The sequence below is a fragment of the Lontra canadensis genome, unplaced genomic scaffold, assembly GCF_010015895.1.
Source record: "Lontra canadensis isolate GAN:19392208 unplaced genomic scaffold, GSC_riverotter_1.0 scaffold41, whole genome shotgun sequence".
Classification (NCBI taxonomy): Eukaryota; Metazoa; Chordata; class Mammalia; order Carnivora; family Mustelidae; genus Lontra; species Lontra canadensis.
The window spans coordinates 10,655,618-10,679,399 of record NW_022631035.1 but is presented as its reverse complement, the minus strand read 5'-3'; the positions used below and the strand labels follow the sequence as shown (position 1 = coordinate 10,679,399).

The 23,782-nt window shown below is 33.9% G+C and overlaps 1 protein-coding gene across 4 annotated transcripts in view; it reads right to left on the bottom strand.

The window, feature by feature from the left end:
• Window positions 1–23,782, bottom strand: part of ABCA5 (ATP binding cassette subfamily A member 5) — a 70,655-nt gene that overhangs the window by 16,752 nt on the left and 30,121 nt on the right. For all 4 annotated transcript variants that reach the window (XM_032870750.1, XM_032870753.1, XM_032870751.1 and 1 more), the window contains 13 exons: window positions 20,293–20,403; window positions 18,904–19,079; window positions 18,244–18,363; window positions 17,006–17,144; window positions 15,902–15,992; window positions 15,578–15,717; window positions 14,539–14,658; window positions 10,488–10,689; window positions 8,100–8,269; window positions 5,679–5,806; window positions 5,121–5,258; window positions 3,712–3,825; window positions 855–1,025 (listed from right to left, as the gene is read on the bottom strand). In XM_032870750.1, the coding sequence (XP_032726641.1) occupies window positions 855–1,025; window positions 3,712–3,825; window positions 5,121–5,258; window positions 5,679–5,806; window positions 8,100–8,269; window positions 10,488–10,689; window positions 14,539–14,658; window positions 15,578–15,717; window positions 15,902–15,992; window positions 17,006–17,144; window positions 18,244–18,363; window positions 18,904–19,079; window positions 20,293–20,403 (1,820 nt within the window). The remainder of the gene's footprint in view (window positions 1–854; window positions 1,026–3,711; window positions 3,826–5,120; window positions 5,259–5,678; window positions 5,807–8,099; window positions 8,270–10,487; window positions 10,690–14,538; window positions 14,659–15,577; window positions 15,718–15,901; window positions 15,993–17,005; window positions 17,145–18,243; window positions 18,364–18,903; window positions 19,080–20,292; window positions 20,404–23,782) is intronic.

Genomic DNA, 23,782 nt, shown 5'->3' with positions numbered 1-23,782 from the left:
TTTTTCAAATTTTATGTCTCAAGCAATCACTCCAAAACTGAAATTGTAGTTACTTGAGAAATTACCATGCACAGTAAAACTCATACTTCTACCTGTCAACACAATCCTGAATAAATAATCTACACTGAACACTGTTTCAAGTTCTTTTTTATGCCAACCAAAATGCTATCTCTACCCATGTTATAAGAACAAGTATACTAGCTGTTTTACCCTTCTCAATCAACTATTAGCTACTATTTCAATATACAGCATTCAATACATTTGGCAAATATTTAAGAAAAAAATTATTAATTTATAAACCAGAAATTCATATGTAAAGTCAGTATTATCTCTGGCAAAATGATAAAATTACTTTCAGAAACCTCAACCTCACCTAGTTCTATTTTCCCTTTTTCCTAATACAAATTATTCACATGAAGGGTGATATACACATGAACATGAATGTAAGCCATACTCTTCCTTAGTATTTTCAGCAATATTTTAAATTATGGAATAAAAGAGCTTCTTTTGAAATTATTTTCAGGCATAGGGACAAGGAAGACATTTTAAGGAAGGACTGCTTAATTATTCCTGATTATACACAAGTATTGTAGTCTGCAGAAAGACCACCTCAGTCTCAAGGAATTATTTTATAATGATGGCTAGTTGCTGTTTTTTTAAAAATCACTTATAGTAATATAAGTTGCATTATAAGTATCATATACAATGATTAAAATAGATACCGGCTCTACTTTCTATTAAAAAAATTAATATCCAAATTACTTGACAAACCACTTGTCATGTTTATAAATACTTAGTTTTTTTAAATAACATTTCATTTATAAATAACATAAGTACAAGTAATATTAACTTACCACAGAAAGGAATTTTATAGCATAAAAATATAATCCATAATGAAACGCAAATAAACTTCCTAGCATCAAAATAAGAACAAGAAAAAATAAGGGGATATCAACAATAGCTTGTCCAATCCAATATGCAGATGGCAAAAGTCCTGAAAGTTTAAGCTGGGTATAAGCTTTGATCTACAAAACAAAAAAGAGGGAGGAGGGAAAACTGATTATAACTGTAAACATTTTACACACAAAAAATTAGCAAATTATTGTGGAACTCTTAATTTTACATCAACAGAACAAGACAGGTCACATTCCAGGTCTCTAGGTAATAAAAACCCTCCTACAATTAAATATAAATTCCATATAGTCTTTAATTTGGCTCAGTCCTGAGATGTAACAATTTTGACAAAATTTTTCAGAATCAGAATATAGTAGAGTTAAGAAACACAAAACTAAAATGAAGCAAAAGATGTCATGGGGATTACAGCTGTGCAAACAATAAGTAGCCAAAACAATGTCACTTTTACAACTCTGTGGAAGTAGATTAAAGATATGTTTAAACAGAAAAGACATTCTCATTTTTTAAAAATTAAGCTTTCATGAAAAACTATAAACTGCCAAGTGTCTTCGGGATTTACATAAGGTTTTCAGCTAAAGAGAGAAACTCTGTACTGATAATTCATTTTAGCCCTTTATATCCTCCTTTGTAGTACAAAAATGTAAGTTGTTATTACTATAAGTAATTAGCATTTTCATGTATACAAACAGTAAACTTAAATGATCTGAGTTTTCCTCTCTCATCTTCTCATAATTTGAAATTTCAAAAAATATTTTATAAATCCAAATACCTAACAATTTTACTCAGTTGATTTTTGGCATCTTTAAAAACATACTCTTAATAATTAAATATATTATATGAAGGAGCTAGCCACGGAGATAACAGATGCATGGAATATAAAGATTAGTTAAGAAGAGGAGAGGTGATAAAAAAAAATGTACAACTTTTCTGTTCAGTGAATTATAAGAACAAAAATATAAACAATATAAGTATGAAAACATAAGCCAAGTCAAATAGAGTTATTCTGGCTCATCCGCACTTTTGTCATTCATACAATGCTGGTGGGAACGTAAAACAGAATATCCACCCTGGAAAACTGTTTGACAAATGTCTTACAAAACTAAACACGGAATCACCATGTGACACAGCAATTGTATTCTTGGGCATTTATCACAGAGAAGTGAAAACTTACATTCACACAAAAACCTCTACACAAATGTTCACAGCAGCTTGATTCATAACAGTCAAAAACTGGAAACAACGCAGACCCACAGCACGGACCGCGACGCAACAATAGAAAGCAGGAGACACGGATACATATCAACAACGCGGATGAAACTCCAGGGAATTATCCTAAGTGAAAAAAATCTAGCCCCTCCCAAAAATACGTAATGATTCCATATATGTACTCTTGAAATATCAAAATTAAGAAATAGAGAAGAGATTAGTGGTTGCCAGAGGTCAGGGAGGGGGTGGGTGTGTGGACTTGAAAAGGGCAATAGGAGGAATCTCTGTCCTGAAGCCGCTCTATCCGGACTGTATCAATGTCAATATCCCGGGATTTTACCATTATACCACAACTTTATAAGCTACTATTGAGGTGAACTGAGCAGGATACAGAGGATTTCACTGTATTGTTTCTTAACACCTAATATGAATCTACAATTATCTCTAAATAAAAATTTGAATTAAAAACATTTAAGTTGAAACAAAAGAGAAAAATGCAATTGTCTAGTAAGTTTTACTGTGAGTGGTGGGTGTTATGGGCATTTCTTAATTTTCTTATGCTTTCCTACATTTTTTTTGAAAATTTTATTTATTTATTTGAGAGAGAGCAAGCGCACGAGTGGGGGTGGGGAGGAGCAGAGGCAGAGGGAGAAGCAGACTCCCTGCTCAGCAGGGAGTGCTACCCAGGGCTTGATTCCAGGACCCTGAGATCATAACCTGAGCTGAAGGCAGATGCTTAACTGACTAAGCCACCCAGGCACCCCTTTCCTACATTTTCTAAATTAGAACAATGAATATATGTATTTATAACAGAAAAAATGAATATATTTTTAAAATACCTCCTGAGACTCATGTATCACTTTAGACTAGAGAAAATTATTAAAATATATAATTGTCTGCTCTGAGACTTCATTATTTGTTACATGGGTAAATTAATTTAGACTATCTGCTTACACTGAACTAAGAAGACAAACAGAGAATGAGAATTTTGATTAGAGGAGTAAGAGAGGGACAACGTCTGCAGGATAGGAGAGTGGAAGGCTTTGAACAGTCAAGAGACCTTGCAAGAGCATCACGTGCCTGAGGACAGAAGAGAAAGGAGCAAAAAAGAAAGTGAAGGATACTGAACAGCTCTGTACACACAGCAATTTGTCCTGGGCTCTGGTGGTCACAATCATTATCTACCTGCTTTTTCATTTCACAAAAATTAAGTATCTTGTACATTCAACACATCCCATTAAGGGTTAAGGGAGAGAGAAAGGTTAGTGTACCTATTAAAAACATAAGGATCCACTACTTAAACAAGATGAGACAACACCGGCACATGATATGACCACTCCTATCCCCACTTCCTGACCTATAAATAAAGTCGGTAACATAAAACTTACATCACAGTGTTGTAAAGATTAAAGGATGTAACATTTGAAGCATGTGACAGGGACTCAAGTAATAAATGATAGCTATTGTTATTACTATATTAAATATGTTTATTCTCCATTTACTGACTCTTAAAATATGTCTTGCACTCATGCAAAGCAGGTAATTGTTTTGTATAAACTTTACCTGTAATTTTAACTCAATCATTATTACCTTATGATTCTCTGCATTTTCCATGGCAAAGTAAGGTGGCATTGCAGTAACAATGATTCCCAGAAGAGCTGCTTGAAAATACAGCTCAATTTTAAAAACTATATCTGTAATTTCCTGAAAGACAATCACAGAGTAAGAAATGAAACTGAGAATCGCTTTATATCATCTTAGTACTTTCTCAATAAAAGACTATCAAAACCTCTGAAGAAACACATTAGGATATCTATTTTAGGCATACAGTCTGTATGAAAAAACAGGTGGCAGAGTTAACAGGCAGTGAGTTACAGGACCAGCTCTGCCACTTAATAAGTAGCTACACAATCCTGAGCAGATCATCATATTTCCTTTTCTTATCTACAACATAGAATAATAGGACATTTAAATTAAGCTTTACCATTTAATTAAAAATAATAATGTACATGAAAAAGCAGGTAACATGTCCACCAGTAGTCCTATGCAATGAACAGGACCATGTCAGATTGATACATTCGTTGGTTGCTGGGACTGTGAGCCATTTGGATCTCGGGGCCCGATTCCCTTTTGAAAAAGCTGTACTTTGGAACAAGCTCAGCCTCCTATGGGAACAGGAGTTTCTTCTCCCTAGCAGGGGGGCGCTATAACTCCCATAGACCTCAATGGTCCCTAGCTGCCCCAAAGACTCAAGTACAGAAGGAAACTTCCAGAAAACTAAAGTAAACAGCTGGTGCTCCAAATACAAACTACCCAGAACCAAGTGCATTGTATTACCGCTGCCCTCAACAGGTGCAAGTGTCTTCTGGAAGGTGGGAGAGATAATGAAATCTAGAACTGATGTAGTGATGGATGCAGAACTCTATGAACATAATAAAAACCATTCAATTGAAATGAGTTAATAGCGTATGAAGTAGATCTCAAAAAAACTGTTAAAAAAGTATAGCAATAGAAAGTAAAAAATGCTATTACAGAAAAATATTTGTCCATTTATTTTTCATATGTGAAAAATAAAACATAAGGGTGAGAGAAAAATGTTGATAATTTTTCTGAAGACTTACTTTCACATTTATAATCCAATAGTCCTATCTAGAGGAAAAATGACTGTATGAGCAACTTCTCAAATTTCTTTCAATACCCCAGTAAGATATCTTAGATAAATTATTTTTAAATTATCTTAATTTTTCTTGTATGATTAATACAAAAAATACTTATGCTTTATAAAAATATCAGTACCAAGAGAGAACTTCTTTGATCCTGAAGCAAACTAATACTGGGCACTCCTAAACCCAGACGTAAAGCATCCTCAACTCAAGTTTTAGTAAGACTAAAAACATCTACAGATTTCCTTTGTATTAGGTCTTAGCTTTTATTACACACATGTGTACAGACACACTTTTTTCTTTTTTTTACACACACACTTTTTAAAGTTTGCTTACTTGAAAGAATGGGGTATTCCAGACCTGGATGCTTTCAGTCACATTTAAATGATAAAGATAATAATTACTGATAATATTCATCAATACAGGTAAAGAACAAACCATAGTACTGTTGAAAACAGCTGTAAAAACATAGTCCTATGATTTAAAAAAAAAGAGAGTGTTATTACATACCATATATAAATACATTGCTACTATGTACTAAGCTTTTCTCCCAGACTAAGGGAATCTTCACTAACTAAAAATTGATTGAACAAATTATAGAAATAATATTCAATAGATAAAGACAGATGGATAAACATAACCTGGTGTGGAGTCTATACATATTTTGGTATTTTAAGCAAAAATAGAACACAAAGATTAAATTAAATTCCTTACAGTTTTTTATATTGGTCATCCACCAAGTCATAAAATACATTATAAACGCTAGAAATATCCAAAAGCAAATTCTAATTTCCAACTAATGAGGTCAATTCAGCAAACGATTAACTTTAGAGAAAATATCTTAATGTTCTATTAACTTTCCAATAGGTATTCACTCACATTTGTTACTCTTACCTTTTCAGAATACATCACATTTAAAGCTGCACTATGGGGAGCAGCAGACACATAGTCACTGTCATTAAACATTGTCACCATTATGTTCTGGCTTGTGAAAAAGCTCGTAAGATCACTGATATCAGAGTCTGGTATGAGAAAATAAGCAAATAATAAAGAATCAGCTAAGAAACAGACCCAGACTTTTAATAACATTGGGAAGAACTTTTTTTAAGAAAGATTATCTTTGTTAGACAAGACATCAGTAAGAACACTGGCAGTGGAGGCGGTCAGCCTGGATTCAAATCCAAGTCAATACACACAGGCTTTAAAAACAGAAACTGACTTTAAAAACAGAACCTGCACAGTAACTGCACAAATGTTAGCTCCTGCTGCTGCTACTATTGTTACACTGAAAGTTTACCTATAATACTCACAGGAAATTTAACTAAATTGTGAGAATAAAAAATCTGACAATTTTATGGAATAAGAGAACCTGCTAGGCTCGGAAAGGTAGAAACAAGCAGGATGTGAAGTCAGGTAACATCACTCCTTAGAGGGTTTCTGTATGCTTGGAACAGACAAATTTTATCAATGTCAATTGCCTCAACTGCCTTAAAATATTAAACCACATAATCAGGTCTCCATCTACATTCCTTAAATTGCCTGGAGCCAACGGAAAGATGATGGATCCTGTCTTAGGTTCAAGTCTATACCAGTAAGTATGATGAATGGAAACTGCTCCCCTTCCATCTTCACAAAAGCCAGAAAGAACAAATGTGACTTTGAGAGAAATCAAAACCAAGCAAAGGAAACCACTATCAGTAATTAAAAATAGTATGGCAGGTAGATCAGACTCTGTAGCAAACCTGAGTATCAGAGGGAATGGTGCTTTTAGCTCTTGCTGGAGTTTTTTAGATCCTACATTTACTCCTTATCTAGTACCTCAAATGACCTCTTTTCTCTAGTTTGCCACAGAAGAGAGCTACATTGTAACTGAAAGAACTATATCACCCTTGATACAAAAAGCTTTCCAAGGAGGATCAGATACAATCCAATACAGACATACAGAGGCCAGTAATTTCCAAAGGAAACATGGCTTTACTTGGGACCAAAAAGGCCTACGAAGATATAGGGTACATAAGTAAGCAATTCTAGAAATACTAAAAAATAACAAATGGGACAAAACTTTGAAAATATTAGTATTTCTGCAGATCAGTGAGAGTGAACTCAAACCAAAATGATTTCAGATACATATACAATTTCCCAAACACACAAAAAATGCCCCTATAAAAGTATAAGGCTTTATGTAGCACTATATTTTAACAACATGAAAAGTGTATTAAAATCAAAACAAAAATTCTAATCAAAGAAATACATTATAAAGCATCAATTTTCTATTCAAGAGTAGTTTTCTATCATGAAATATATTCTTTCTCCAAAAGAATAAAGATTATATAATAAACTAAGAGTCACATTTTAAAAGTGATGATTTTAAGAGTAATTTATAATCATCCCTAACTATGATTATTATCTAACACTGGTCAAAACTCTTCAGTTAATAATGAATCAAAAAGGAAAGATACTAGAATATGTGTAAGTGTTGAAAAATACTAAACTCTGAAGATTTTGTGAGTTATATAAATGATTATATTAAATGCAATTTTCTAACTTATTTCAGCAAGACAAGCAAATAAAATTGCCTCTGTTCTTCTGTAAATCTGCCAGTTAGCTAACTTTGATTTACTCTTCAAGAACCTTAGGACTATATCTATGCAGATGAGAGATTTTGTAGGAACAAACTATTCAAAACTCTGTATTAGGTTTTATTATTTTTGAAAAGCAGAAACCGATGTCAGTTTTTTTTTTTTTACTTGTTCTGAGCCTTGCTCAAGACCATGGTTCTTAATTTTTTTTCATATTTGACAACTATGTAATTAAAATAAGCAACAGCAAAATCAAAAATATTCATTACCAATTTAATATATTTGATTATATTAATATCTAATGAGTTTTTCTTAATTCTTATTTTTACAGTCCTTGAAAAATTATTTAAACATTTCTATTGAGATATATAACTGCATAAATATTATATACTGTAACTCTTTCTAAAGGTGTTTCAACTTCCGAAGTTTATTTTGCTTGTAATAAACTTTAATATGAAACACACAACTCAGAATATGTTGCTACCATTAAAAAAACGGAATCTTAATATCATAAACAGTACAATGTTACTTTTAAAAATTATAATCTACACTTAACCAAAATTTCATTTCTGTAATATTATTACTCAGCATCAGTAAATAGTTCCTTAAAACTTAAATTTGTATACACAAACCATGACTTTACCTTGGATCTATTTCTAAAATCCCAACCTCTAACCTATATCCCAGACCCCATGCCCCAACCAACACACATTCACAGACCTTCACACACTCTCACCAGTAGAATTTTGAAGAAGCAGACTTGTTTTGTATTTATGAGGTTTATCTCCAGTTTTTAGGAAATATAAGTCTGGAACAAGTTTGATGGGAACCACAGCATTTTTAAAAGAGCGGTGCACCAAAAACATAAAAATCTGAACTGCAAAAAAAATTAAAAGCAGAAGCAACCTGAAAGGAAAAAAATAAAACAGCACAGGGTACATTAATATGTAAATCTATTTTTAAAAATCCTCCTTCAAATAACAGTTAAAAGTACACATGTTAAAAGAGAGAGAGAGAGAGAGACAGAGAGAGTGAGAAAAGAAAAACCTGAAAAAAATAGTGTTCGGGAATAGAATTTCTATTCTCCAAAATGATCTCATGACACAACTGGACAGAAAGCCAGTACTCAATGACAAAATTAAAACTTAGGAAACTAAGATCAAGTCAGCCTGAAACTTTTATGGGTATATAAACTTGTGCTTATAGCTTTTTAAGAACCAGACATTATGCCACATTTACACATACACTGTCCTGAGGGAACTTTTATTTCCTGCCCTATGTCTTAACTATTTACTCTCCTATGCTTTAGAAAAGATATAATACAAAAATATATATATTTTTGATATAGAGAAGGAAACAAAAATACAGGGAGCCTGTCTTTTGTTTTTAAATATAGTGAAACTTTGAATGACTGGTATCTTTGAAATGTCATCCACACCATATTAATTTCCATTGTTCCTCTAGAGAGAGGCAAAGCAAAACATACTATGGTGAGTTATAAGGATCATTATTTGTTATTTGTCAAGTACATAATTCTATTACCTATTCAAAATGCCTTTCTGTCTTGTCCTACAAATATTTGCTACATTTTATATAATAGGTATCATAGCAAGTGGGCAGAGAAAGCTTAGATTATCAGTTTAGCATTTTATAATTTTCAGAAACCCTCTAATTTTTAAAAAATCATTCTTATAAATTGCTGTAAGTATACCTGAATCAGCATTTCCAAAAGCATACTGCATTAAATCCTATCAGTTAATAGGTGTTTTACGTTAAAAAATTCATGACTAAACAGTATTTGGAAACTCTGGATTTAACAAAATTGAAGCAATTTCTTTACCATAGAACCTCTCATGTGTTTTCATATGCTAATAAACAAGTCTTTAAGACAGGAAATACAGGATACAGTATTTCCTAAATGCACAGATGGTCAAATGCATATTTGGAATACTTTTTTTGTTAGGAATTGAATATTTGTGTCATCCTCCCCGCAAATTCATACTCTGAAGCCCTAATCCCCAGTGTGATAGTATTAGGAATAAGGCCCTTGGGAGGTAATCAGGATTAGATGAGGTCATGGGCATCGGGCCCTTAAGATAGGAATAGTGCCCTTCTAAGAGACATCAGAGAGCTTGCTCTCTGTCTCCTGTGCATCAACAAAGAAAGTCATATGAGCACACAACAAGATAATGGCCCATCTCTGCAAGCCAGAAAGAGTGCCCTCAGGACCAATTTTGTACCCTAATCTGATTTCTGCTCTCTAAAACCATGATAAAATAAATTTCGTTGTTCAAGCAACCGAGTCTATGTTATTTTGTTATCACAGTCTGAACTAAGACTTTTATTGTTTTTCAGGGAATATTTTAGGAGAGTAATGTTCAATAAACTGAAACATGCTGATTTAAGTAAATATTTTTCTTTTAGTAATGCTGAGACTGGAATATATAAGACAGTTGACTGACATTTCTTTGATACTGACTAACCTAGGGCAAAAAAAAATGAATTCAGCATATCTCAAGCACATAACAATATTCTCGCTTATTAAATTTTTTTCTACTGCTGTTTTGGATCAAACAAGATCGGAGTGCGTTATGAAAATAATTAATGTTATGTCCCAAAAAATGAAAGTCTAGCACCCATGGGAACCTGAAAGAGGTAAAGCAAAGTTGAAAAGATATCATTTTGATCCCAGTTCTACAAGCTATAAAGCCTTCTTTATATTTCCATTTCTTTAACCAATACACAGAGATAAAACTTACTCTTCCTGCTGTTTACAAAAGCGGTTATACATAATAGTAATACATACAAAACAATTGCGTAAAATATAATCGCAAAATAAAATTTAGTGGCAATAATTCAAAAATTACACAATTAAAGAATATTATGACAGTCCCTCATTTAGATGAGACAAAAAAATGCTAGTTTAAAAAAAGAGTGAAAGCTCTAGTGGTATTCAAAGAAATCGCTAAATGCATAATTCTTTTCTCTGACATTGTGAAGTTATAGTCTTAATCTTACAAAACTACATAGATTTACATACAACTACATTTTAAAAAATTAAGATGACAAATTGATTTGTAGCCTTAAAAAACAACTCATCAGTCAGGAAAGTGATCATACTTACACTGATCTTACTGATTTACTTTCCCTTTTCAAGGTAAGCAAATGAAACTTTGCTATTGTATACACCTGTTGTTTCCAAAGGCTCATGGTGCTCACAAGAGAAGCCTTGGTTTCAGAAAGAATAAGTAAGCTCTGCTCCATTTCATCAAAAGATTTTGAATCCACTTCTTCCTCTGGTGGCTGCTGAGTAAATACACTATAATCTATTTGCCAAAACAAAATAAAGACAGAAAATTATGGGATATTCCTTAAAAGAATGAAAACCTTCCTGAGGCATATAAATTTTAAAGAAGCACACATCTGGTAGTGAGGTAGGACAAACAGAACTCTCATATACTTTGGCAATATTCTTAAAACTGAACACATGCATACCTTATGACCCAGAAAATTCTCCACTAAGTATAAATGAAAGGAAGTTACATACATAGGTCCACCAAAACACATATACAAGAAAATTCTTAGCTAGTGACCTGTCAAGAATAACCATTAACTGGGGCGCCTGGGTGGCTCAGTGGGTTAAAGCCTCTGCCTTCGGCTCAGGTCATGATCCCAGGGTCCTGGGATCGAGCCCCACATCGGGCTCTCTGCTCAGCAGGGAGCCTGCTTTCTCTCTCTCTCTGCCTGCCTCTCTGCCTACCTGTGATCTCTGTCTGTCAAATAAACAAATAAAATCTTTAAAAAAAAAAAAAAGAATAGCCATTAACTATGAAGAATCCAAATGCCTACCAACAGGTGAACACATAAGTAGTGAAATAATTCTGTAAGAGAATAGTTTAAAACAATGAAACTGAATAAACTACTATACAGTAAGTTTAAACAGTAAGTTTAAACCCTACAAACATATATTAGGTAAAGGAAACAAGACGTAAAAGACATAGTATATGATTTTTTAAAAGATTTTATTTATTTATTTGACAAAGAGAGGTTGAGAGAGAGCAAGAGTGGGGAGGAGGGGGAGAGGGAGAAGCAGGCTCCCTGCTGAGCTTGGAGCCCAAGCAGGGTTCCATCCCAGGACCCCGGGATCATAACCTGACCTGAAGGCAGATGTGTAACCGACTAAGCCATCCAGGCGCCCCCATACAATATGATTTATTCCATTAGACCAAACACAGATAAAATTAATCAATGAGAATAGGAAAAAGGACAGGTTATTTTAATAGGTGATTCGATTTTTAAAAACTGAAAAATAATGAAGAGATGAAAATTGGTTTCCGTATGAGGAGAGCCACAAAGAAGGACTTCTCTGACTTATGTTAAATTTAAAAAAATGAGTAAACACTAAAAATTTAAGAGTGGAATGGAACAATGCATAAAATAATAATGAACCACAGCCTGGTTATCCTGGGACCTTAGCAACTCAACTGTTTAGATGAATGACTTACTTCGTAAGATGAACCAATCTAAACCCTCTCTTTCCCTGATACAATGGACTAAATCAAACTAAATATTAGAGCTAAAATATTTTATATTACAATCACGGTATTCAGTGAGCACCAATCTACTTTCTACGGAATTTGATATTTTTAACCTTTGAAAAATAAAACATTTAAAATCAGCCAACTGAAAGCAAGCCGATGTTAGAGGTATATTTATTCTGCATGGTGAACTTAAAGATATACAAAATAAAGCTAGTAATACCTACACTGCACATAGCCTTCTCATCTTTATCCCACCATCCAACTCTACAGACTACTCATTAAATACCTCAAAGTATTTAGCATCACAGATATAAGCATCTTCTCCATCTAATTCTCTTTCATCACCTGAAGTACTATAAACATACTCACTGATAATGTGTCCTACATTCTAACCCCTAACTTCCTCTATTTCTCCCATTTCCTCACCTTTATCTACTCAATTTCATCAAACTGAACACATGTCCAAATCTGACATCTTGTTCTCTCTCCAATTACGTAAGATCTAAAACTTTTAGTTGAATTTTCTCTGACTACAGTCTGATATCACAACCTTATTATAAGTCTGACTTTCGTCCTTTCTCCATGTTCGAGAGAAACCTCCTGTTTCCTTCACCCTCCTGCCCCACTACCACCACCACCATCTTGCTAACTTTCAATCATAAGAAAAGTATCCTCAATTCGCATTCTCACCTTAAACCTCACAGAACTAACTCTAACCTTTACCACACCACTGAAATGGCTACTGTCAAGGTCACCACTGACTTCCACACTACCAAAGCCCTTACCGTCTTCCCTGTTACCAAAACCATCTTTTTTTGTTCTTATCTTATTCTTCATAGCAATCAGCAAATAAGTGATCATCACTTCCTCTTTCCTAAAATGTTGTTTTCTCTGGGTTTTTACATCTCCTTTTGCAAAGACAGAAAATGCAATGATGGGTACTTCTTTCTGGCCCCTCATTACTCAAACTCAGGGCTTGTCTGTCCACTCTTTATCTGTACGGTTTCCCTGAGTGATTTCATCCAAACCCATGGCACCACCTATCTGTGAGTAATTTCAGAACTTAAATCGTCAACCCTAACATCTTCACTCAGCTCCAAATGTGTTAATCCAACTGCCCACACTGTACACCTCCACTTAGAGGTCCAATAAGCATCTCAAACAATATACCCAAAATTTGTGCCAGGATTCCTCCTTTCCACAGACTTGCTCCTCCCCTACTCTCAGGAAATGCCATTTCCAGTTCTCAAGCAAAAAGCTTAGGAATTTTTTTTTTAAGATTTTATTTATTTATTTTTGACAGAGAGAGAGAGAAAGAGATAGCTAGAGAGGGAACACAAGCAGGGGGAGTGGGAGAGAAGCAGGCTTCCCACTCAGCAGGGAGCCCAATGCAGGCTTAATCCCAGGACCCTAGGATCATGAACTGAGCCGAAGGCAGACGCTTAATGACTGAGCCACCCAGGCGCCCCCTTAGGAATTATTCTTGAGTCCTCACTTTCCCCAACAACTGACAATCCACCAGCAAGTCATCACCAGTACCAGGGATATAACCGTACTCTGTTTTCCTATTTTCACAACCACCCTAGCTCAAGCCAAGATTAAGTGTAATAGTTTCCTAATGGTCCTCCTGCTTCCACTTCCTTTACAATCTTCTCATCATTTAACAATCAGAATGCATTTTTAATTTATTATTAATTAATTAATTTTTTAAGGAGGGGGGAGAGGCAAAGGAAAAGGGAGAAAGAGAATCTTAAGCAGCCTCTACATCCAGTGCAGAGCCAGACAAGGGGCTCAATCTCATGACCCTGAGATCATGACCTGAGCTGCAATAAGAGGCAGACGTTTAACAAACTGAGCCACCCAGGCGCCCCAGAATGCATTTTTTAAACATGCAAATCAGATCGTGTTACTCTTTTGCTTAGATATCTCAATAGCTTCACACTGCACTAAGAAAACAAACCAAATTCTTTTCCAGATATTCAAAGACTAGACATGATCTGGCCCCTGGCCCTCCCTCTAATCTCTCTTTGGCTCTTTAAACTCAATCCACAGTGGTCTGTTCTCTGTCATCAAACACATCCAACTCATTCCTTAATTGACAGTTTGCAGGAGCACCCAGGTGGTTCAGTTAGTTAAGCATCTGGCTTTGGCTCAGATCATGATCCCGGGGTGCTGGGATCAGGGCTCACATCGGGCTTCCTACTCAGTGGGGAGCCTGCTTCTCCCTTTCCCTCTGCCTGCTGCTCCCCCTTGTGCACACTCTTTCTCTCTGTCAAATAAATAAATAAAATCTTCAAAAAAAAAAAAAGTTTGCAGTAGCACTTCCCTTTATCTGAAAAGCTTTGAAACAAAATCCTCCCATATTTAGATTTTTCTTGCCATCCAAGTCTTCGTTTATCATCTCAACACAGTCCTCCCTAAAGATGCAATCTAAGTTACCTGCCTCCCAAGAGCGCCCCATTATCTCCTTCATAACTCCTACCGCTGTCAGTAAATATCTCAACTACTTATTTACCTGTTTCCATCTACTGTTTCTTCCTCTAAAAACACATTTCACATGTTTATGTAATTATTCATCTCGCTTACCATCTCTCTGGTTAATTGCCCAAGATTTCTTGTTAGTTTCGTTTTTACCTGCTTGGTCAATTTCTGCTTCAACTTCCAGCTTTAAGAACACATCTTCCAAAGTCGTCATTGAAACACCGTAAGAAATTACACCCAAATTTGAATGAGTGTCTAGAGCAGAAAATAAACCTAAAAGAAAAAAAATGAAAGACTGTTGTGTTGTTAAGCATATCGTCATGAATTTCTCTAAAATACTCTTCTAAAATAGGATAGGACTAAATTTACTCTGCTACCACACTAGTTCTCAAACATTTTGATCTCAGAACCCCATTAACATTCCTAAAAATTGCTAAGGACCCTAAGGAATGTTTGCTTATAGAGATATATCTAATAGATATTTATCATATTATAAATTAAACCTCAGAAGTATTTTTACAGACAGAATGATAGGCAGGGTACATTAAGGTTGGCTTATGTAGGTCACTCTAGTTAATGAAGGATTCTTTTTTCCCCTAGGAAAAAAAATCAATTAAATTAAATAGAAAATCTCTATCTAAATGAGATAAGTGTTATGGGAATTCCACACAACATATCTGCATCAATAATATCCTTTCAGTTATTGAGAGATTCCCTGAATAGATAAGGAGACTAAGTATGAGTTCCTCGTTACAAAGCAGAAAAATAATGCCAGAATTAAAGTAATTCAAGGGTTTACCATATTATTATGTCCTTCATTATGGAATCATGAAACGAGAAAAGAACTTGAGAACATATACAAACAACTCTGTGTGTGTGTGTGTGTGTGTGTGTGTGTGTGTGTGTGGTGTGTGTGTTTGTGTGTGTATACATATTCCCAGAAGGCTTCTGAGCAAATGGAGCAATCTTTCTTGACAACAAAGCAAATACCTTTACTTATTAGTTTCCTGCATAGGGTTTGTAAAAAATGGGGGGTGGGGAACACATTAGCTTGTAGTTTTCAAAAGTAAAGTAAAGTAGAAATGTAAGAGTAAAGTAAAGCCACCCGGGAACATGTAAATATTACACAAAAATATACAACAAAGTAAATCAAGAAAACCTATTCCTAATGCAAGGAAACTGAAAGTAATACCTGCAAATTTGTCCATGTCCTTAAAAGGCAAACTATATACAAGTTGTTGGTCATTCTGTTGTAATAAGGTAGCTTCAGGTATATGTTGTTTAACCAGGGAAGAAAGAGATTCAGTGGCACAGTATCGGTCTATGTACATGCTAGAGAAAACCAAAAGTCATTGTTTTTTAAATAATTAATGAACAACCAAAAGTAAATTCTAAATGCTGGAAGTAAAGTTAGTGCCATAAAAATTGGCCAAAGTACATTATAGCAAATCTGAAATATAGTATCAGTAGATCAAGAATACTATAAAGAATAAAGTCAATCAAAAATCAACGATACCTTAGGCGGTAGCCAATCCCCCATTTACTTTTGAGAAAAATTGAAGAACCAACACATTTCAACATTCCTTGTGATATGACAGCTTTCCTATCTGCAAACAGAAATTTACATTTCAATTTTTAGGTTAGTAACAGCATCTGCATTTCAAAGTTTTTAAGTCAGTTGGCATTTGTATTTTGTGAATTACCATGTAAGACACCAATATCATCATTAAATATCATTAAATACTCAAAACTTTATTAGAAAGAAACCAGATTATCACTTCCTGGTTTTTAAATGAGAACACTGAGGCAATAAGAAAACATCATTTGGCCACATTTCACATAGCTATTAAGTGATAAACCCAGACATTGTACCCACACAGGTCCAACTCTGGAGTCTACTTCCTTAACACTGTTCCGAATATCTCAGACTCTTCCTAAAAGGCTCGCTATTACAAGCATGTTCACAATTTCCTTTATAATCAAATGTAAAAACAACAAAAAGAAACCAAAAAAAAAGTCAGTTTGTTGGGTTTTCAAAATACATAAAAATAAAAAACAAAGAAAACAAAGGTACTACTGAAAAAATGAATCTACAATGTAGATTGTACTGAACATTTGCTTCCTTCTGGAAGGTGGAGTTTTCATACATGGTAGTCAGGAGGTGCCTCTATGACCAGCACCCAGTAAAAACCTTGGGCACAGAGTCTCTAATGAGCTTTCCTAGACAACATTTCACATATGTTGTTAACAACTCCTTGCTAGAGAAATTAAGCATATTCTGTGTGACTCTATTGGGAGCAGATTTTTGGAAGTTTGTGTCTGGTTTCCTCCATGTCCTATACGCCTTTTTCATTTTGCTGATTTTGCTTTGCATCCTTTCAGTCTTGTGGTAAGAACCTGTAAGTACAACTAAATGCCGAGTCCTATTACTTCTCCTAGCAAATTACTGAATCTGAGATAGGTAGGACTCCCAAACACAAAAATAGGTGATTTTTAAAAAGTTTAAAACACGCAGCTGTGAAAATCACAGTTTCTTTATTCCTCAGGATTTAGTATGGCTATGTCCATCTCCTATTTGGCCCCATGACCTTATCTTTCAAAAATAAAGTTAAAATCTCACCAGCAAGAATATCAGCTTCATCCATGAAATGAGTACTAAATACTGTTACCCGATTAGATTTTCCATATTTCAGAAGATTCCAAACAATATGACGAGAACAGGGGTCCATTCCAGCTGTTGGTTCATCCAGCAATAATATCTACATGAAAAAGAGTAGGGAACGGCAGAGAATCCTCAAAAAATATAAAATACATAAAATTTCTGGACACTGGGAAACTTTCCCATTTCTAATTGTTATTTCTAACAAGAAGTATACTAAATCTGGGCTTTTTATTCTTATATGAGCTAACATAAATTTTTTAAACTGTTTGGCAAGTGAATATTTTCCTTGTTTCAATTTTAAAAGACTAATACACACAAGACATAAATGCAATAATAATCAGATACATAAAATAAAAAATAAAACACTGATGGGGGTTGAGAGAAAGATAAATTAACATAAAGCCAGGGGCATCTGTGTGGCTCAGTCATTAAGTGTCTGCCTTCGGCTCAGGTCATGATCCCAGGGTCCTGGGATAGAGCCCCCGCATCGGGCTCCGTGGGGAGCCTGCTTCTCCCTCTCCCACCTCCCCGCTTGTATTCCCTCTTTCGCTGTCTCTCTCTGTCAAAAATAAATAAATAAAATCTTTAAAAGCAAAACAAAAAAACATAAAGCCAGAACCCAGAGTCATCCCAAGCTATAGCAGCAAGGAGAAATGTAGCAGGATGGCAGGCACCAAGAGGGCTCAGGCTGCAGCTTCCCAGCCCAATGCAAAGCACTGTAACAGACGGTTCTGTTTACACAGGACAGAGAAGAGCACAGAACAGGCACATACAAAATAAAATCAGCAGAACAGTGAAAAACTGAACTATTCCTTTGGTTTTGTCTGTTTTTAAATTTTATTCTGAACTATTACAAACATACAGAAAACTAAAGAGAGAATTAGAACAATACGTTAAAGCCACCACACCAGTGAAATGAACAAATGCCATTTTTTTAGGCCATATTTTCTGCAGATCTCTTTTTAAAGAAATAAAACATTGCAAATATAACTAAAATCCATCCTTCCATTACCCTTTCTAGAAGTAACCACTATCATAATTATGTTTTATCTTTGTAAGTCACGTTTCAAACCTTATTACTATAAATCACACCCATAATAATGTATAGCATTTTATGTATACTGAAACTTTACATAATGTATTGTTGTACATAAATACATATTATATTTGTGTATAATACATTAATATTTATTTACCTTTGGATTCCCAAGAATAGCAATTCCTAAAGATAGTTTTCTTTTTTGACCACCACTTAACTTTTTAGCTTGATTATCTTTGATAGCCTGCATGTCTAAATCCAGTAAAACCTTCTGCACCTATAAAGTGAGAACAATGTTATTTTTTAAATTATATAATTTACATAATTATCAATATTAATTTTTAAGTGTCCTGATTTTAATATCAACTAAAAATGTTCTTTTAGTATAGATTTTAATTTTGACATGTACTCATATATAATTTTGAAATAATAGATAAAAAGATTCCTGATTGATAGGTCTGTTTTACTTTTGTGACTTCCTAGGTAGTGGTGAAGGGATCAGTTCGAAAGCTCTATATGGTGGTGGGTGGGCGGGGGGATGGTGGTGGAGGAAAGGAGGCAGATGTGAAAGGCAAGGAAAGTTTGGAAGAAAAGAAAAACCTAAATTGAGAAGCTAGAATCCTCCAGATGAAACAAGGACAATTTTATATGTGCTAAAATATTTACTTCAAATTCCATCCAATTCTTTATAATAAATTTCTGTTTATTGGCTCAGAACAGGTTTTTATTTAGATTTTCATGCATTTTTTACAACAGTTATTACAAAAAATTAGTAATTCATAAGGAACAAAGAAATATTTCTATATGAATGACATACCTCTTGTATTACATTATTGGCTGGTATTCCTTTGATTGAAGCCAAAATGGATAAGTTTTCTTCTACTGTCAAAACATCAAAATGTATATCTAACTGTGGACAAATGCCAATCATTTTTCTTGCTTCGAACATCTCATCTATTTCTGAGACTCTGTGTCCATATATAGATGCAAATCCTAAAAGCAAGATATATATTTAAATTTATACTAACTATATTAAGTATTACAAAGTATATATGCCTTATTATACACTAATAATTTAGTTACTTGTAAGTAGTAAATATATAAGGTATGAGCTACAACAAACCCTCATTTCCATATGATTGGTGATCTGCTTCCACCTTATTTCCAACCTCATTTTCCTTCATTTTCAGGTGATATCACACAGTGAAAAGAACAAGGAATCAGAGCTTAACACTAAACATAATTTTGTACTGGTACATTATTTACACTTATATTCCAGTAGCAATTTGCCTTCATTTCCAGGCATTATTCAATAGTGGAAAGAGGAAAGAAACTAAGAAGTTTCCCCTAACAAGTGTGTGGTCCTGAGAAAATCAATCTGAATTCCAGCTTTTCTCTTCTATAACCTAAATACCAATATATCCTACTTAAATTTAAGAACTATTAAACCAATATGATAATATATGGAGAATTATAACAAAATCAAAAATTCGTATTAAATGTAAGCTATTACTACCATCACTAAAGTGACACAATTAGGGATAAGCAACAAAACAAAACTAATTACAGAAGTTAAACTACATTTTAAGAAATGCAGTTTCAATACACAGAAATTCAGCCTTTCTTAAAGTACAGTATTTACTGTACTGCCACTCTATTAGGTTACTGTGGAAATACAGAGTTGCCATATTAAATTCTCACCTATGGGGCAATCACATACAACAATTATATGTTACAGTATTGTTCTTATAATTCTATTTTAGGAGATGGTGTTGATATTTATCATTCTTTCCTTTTGAACTGTTGCTGCATATTTAGAAATCTATACCTACAATCTAAAATATCTATAGGTCTCATTTAATTTCCAATTAATCAGTGACTTATCCTTCTTTGAAAATGAAAAATACACACAAATATCTGATAAAATAGGTATCAAAATCAGATCCTTTTACTTTATTAAACATTTAAATCATTGTTATTTTCTACTGAAAAATGTGTAAAATAAAAAAATAATAAAACACATTTACAGACACTAAGGTTGGTCTCAATTCATTGAAAAAGATCAGCACATGTTTAGATAAATCAAGGATAAATAATAAATGACATATATTTATATAAGTCAAGGATAAATAATTATTTTGTGGTACCTTGGTTAATAACACTAATAAACCGAAGCAAGAGATTTTTTAAGTCGGAAAACTCTCACCATCAGAAGGCGGGCATAGTCCACAAAGAATATTCATCAATGTACTCTTTCCTGTTCCACTGTGGCCAAGTAATGCAGTAATCTGACCCTCATATATGTCAAATGACAAATCTAATTCAGAAAATAAGAAGACTCAAATGTGATTTTTATTTCTACTGAGCTACACAAAATAATACAAAATACTTGAATAATCTTGAAGTAATCAGTAAGTTTAGTGATAGATTTAAAGTTATTAGCATATTTAACAGCATATACTTGAATACACAAAACATTGGGGAGGGTTTCTATAAACCCACTCTTGAGACTTTCTAAGATAATTAAATAAGGGACAAACAAAAATTTGTTCCCAAGGGTATTAACAAGGTTAAACATTGCAAAAACCTAGAAACTAACCAACAGAATGGGAATAGCTGAGTAAGTGCTTGAGAAATTCAATTTAAATAAAAGAAACATGGGGAACCTGGGTGGTTCGGTTGGTTGAGCATCTGACTTGATTTTGGCTCAGGTCATGATCTTAGGGTTGTAAGACAGAGCCCCACATCCCGCTCTATACTCTGTGGGGAGCCTGCTTGAGATTTTCTCTCTCTTCCTCTGCCCCTCACCCACTTCTCACTCTCTCCTCTAAAGAAATGAAATAAATAAAATGAAGAAATATCACTAGATGGATGTGTCAAAGATTAAAGGATAAAAGAGCAGGATCTGAAATCCCAGCTTTAAATCACTGTAGATCCTGCTATTTTTGTTTTCGTTTTTGTTTTTTTTGTAGACCCTGCTTTGATGATGACTTGGGATTCTGAGTTATCCCTAGAGCTTCAGGCCAGAAGCAAAAATAAATCCTCTCTGGAAGAAGATCACATCATCCAGAGCATCAAATAATCTCTAGAATTCTCATATGTGATACACAGCACTCAGTCAAAAACAACAAGATAGGAAATAGCAAGATCAAAACCCAACAGAAAAAGCAGTGACAGAAACAGACCCAGAGGAGATTTAAATATTGACACCATAAGATTCTAAAACAACCATGCTATCATGCTCTCAAGAGAATGTTGGCAAAGAACTAAAAACTATATAAAAGAACCAAGTGACAAGACAAAAACTGGAAAGAGTAAGTGAAAAATATTTCCATACGCATTTAATCAGGTTAGGCGGAACTACAGAAAATTAGTAAATGACAAGAAATGTCACAAGAAAATACCTAGATTAACACACAGAGAGAGACAAAACAATAAAAAATTCAGAAAAGAGAATAAAAGGCAACTGGAATAAAATGAAAAGTCATAAACCTGTAATAATAAACCTAAAGGGAGAGAAAAGAGAAAACAGGACAGAAGCAATACTGAATTAAAGAAATGGCTGAGAATATTTTTAAACAGAAGAAAGACATCAAGCCAGAGAGACAAGAAGCATTTATAAACCCAAAGTGGAATAAATGTAAAACAAATAAACACCATCAAGGCAAGCGGTAGTAAAACTCTTGAAAACTAAAAAAAAAAAGATCTTTAAAAACAGCCAGGGTAAACATATATACCAACAACAAAGAAATAATAAAACTAACAGCTGTCTCTGCAGCCCAACAGCGGAAATAAGAAGACAAGAGATTACATCTTAAACTGCTGAAAAAGAATAACCGTCAAACTAAAATTATGCATTTAGAGAAACAGCCTTCAAAACTAAAGGTGAAAGAAAGATATTTGCAAACAAAAACTGTGAAAATGTATCATCAGCAGACCTGCATTAAAGGAAAACGCAAAAACATCTTTTTCATACACACAGAAAATTATCCTAGATAGAAGATCAGAAATGCAGGAAGTAACAAAGATAAATGATGTGCTAAATATACAGGTAAATATAAATGGAACAGTCTTTTAAAAACAATGCTAATAATAACATTATCTCTGGTTTAAAATGTACATAGAATTAAAATACATGAAAACAACAGCATATAAGTTGGAATAGGGATAATAGGGATAAGTAAGGATAAAAGTAAGGTCTGGACTTCCTATTCTTGCTTTACTATTCTACAAATACTATAAATAAGTAAAGCACTAATTTATAAGAATATATATCAGAATATCAAGAGTAATTTCTAAAAAAAGGCATGTATAACTAAGAAGACCACAGAGGGAAAATGAGAAATGACACAATAAAAAAACACTCAATTGCTTCCAGTTCAACTAGAAGGATGAGAGACCATAAAAAAAAGGCAAAGCAAACTATGTCACCTACAGTCCACTAGACCAACCAGCCTATTAGCCAATTATGTGCCCAGATCACCATCCAATCTCAGATAATCCATGAACTGAATGAAGAACTGGAGATTACTTAGCCATAGTAAAATAATGGTTGCCTTCAGCCACTGAGCATTAGGATTAGAGCAGAAATAGGTAACGGATTCCATAACAAGAAGCTAGGAGAAGTAGAATAAATTAAACCCAAAGAAAGTAGTAATAGAGAAATAACAAAGACAATGACACAACTCAGTAAACTACAAAGCAAATATATGATACAGAAAACTAACAAAATCAGGTGCACCTTGGTAGCTCAGTCATTTAATTGTCTGACTCCTGGTTTTGGCTCAGGGATGTGATATCAAGCCCCATGATGGGCTCTGTGCTTAGTACAGAGTCTGTGTGGATTCTCTCCCTCTCCCCCTCTAGCCACCATTCATGTTCTTTCTCTCACTCGCTCTCTCTCACTCTCTCAAATAAATAATAACTAAAATCTTAAAAAAAAGAAAAACTTAAAAAAGTCAAAAGTTGATTCCTTGAAAGATTAATAAAATTGACAAACCCACTGTAAAGCAAATGAAATAATCACAAATTACTAAATGAAGAGGGAACATCATTATAGACTCTACACACATTAAAAAGATAAGAGATTATTATGAACAGCCTGTAACAATCAATTTGTCAATTTAAATGAAATGAACAAATCCCCTGAAAATAACTCACCAAAACAGACACATGCTGAAAACTTATAAACTGATTCTAATGTATTTCCATGTAATTCTTTACATGAGAATGCAAAGTGCCCAAAATATAATATTTAAAGTTATCAAGACTAACTATAAAGCTACAATAGTTAAAACAGAACCAAGCATAGATAAATAGACTGGGGAACAAAAGAGTTCAGAAGTTAAACCACACATTTATAATCAATTGATTTCATTTTTTTTTTTTTTTTTTAGGAGAGGGTGGTGGGCAGAGGGAGACCATCTAAAGCAGGCTCCACACCCAGAGCAGAGCCCAAAGCGGGGCTCAATCTTACAACTCAGAGTCACTTGATTTAATTTTTAAAATAACACTACTGAGATATGGTTGACAAGTAATAAACTGTACCTATATCAAACAATCCTCTAAATCTTCTAAATTTGACATGTGTATATAACCATAAAAGCATTACCACTATCAAGATAATGAACATATCTATCTCCACAAAAAGTGATACTTTAAATGTCTCTCCCTTTTGCCTGTTCTACCCACCTCCA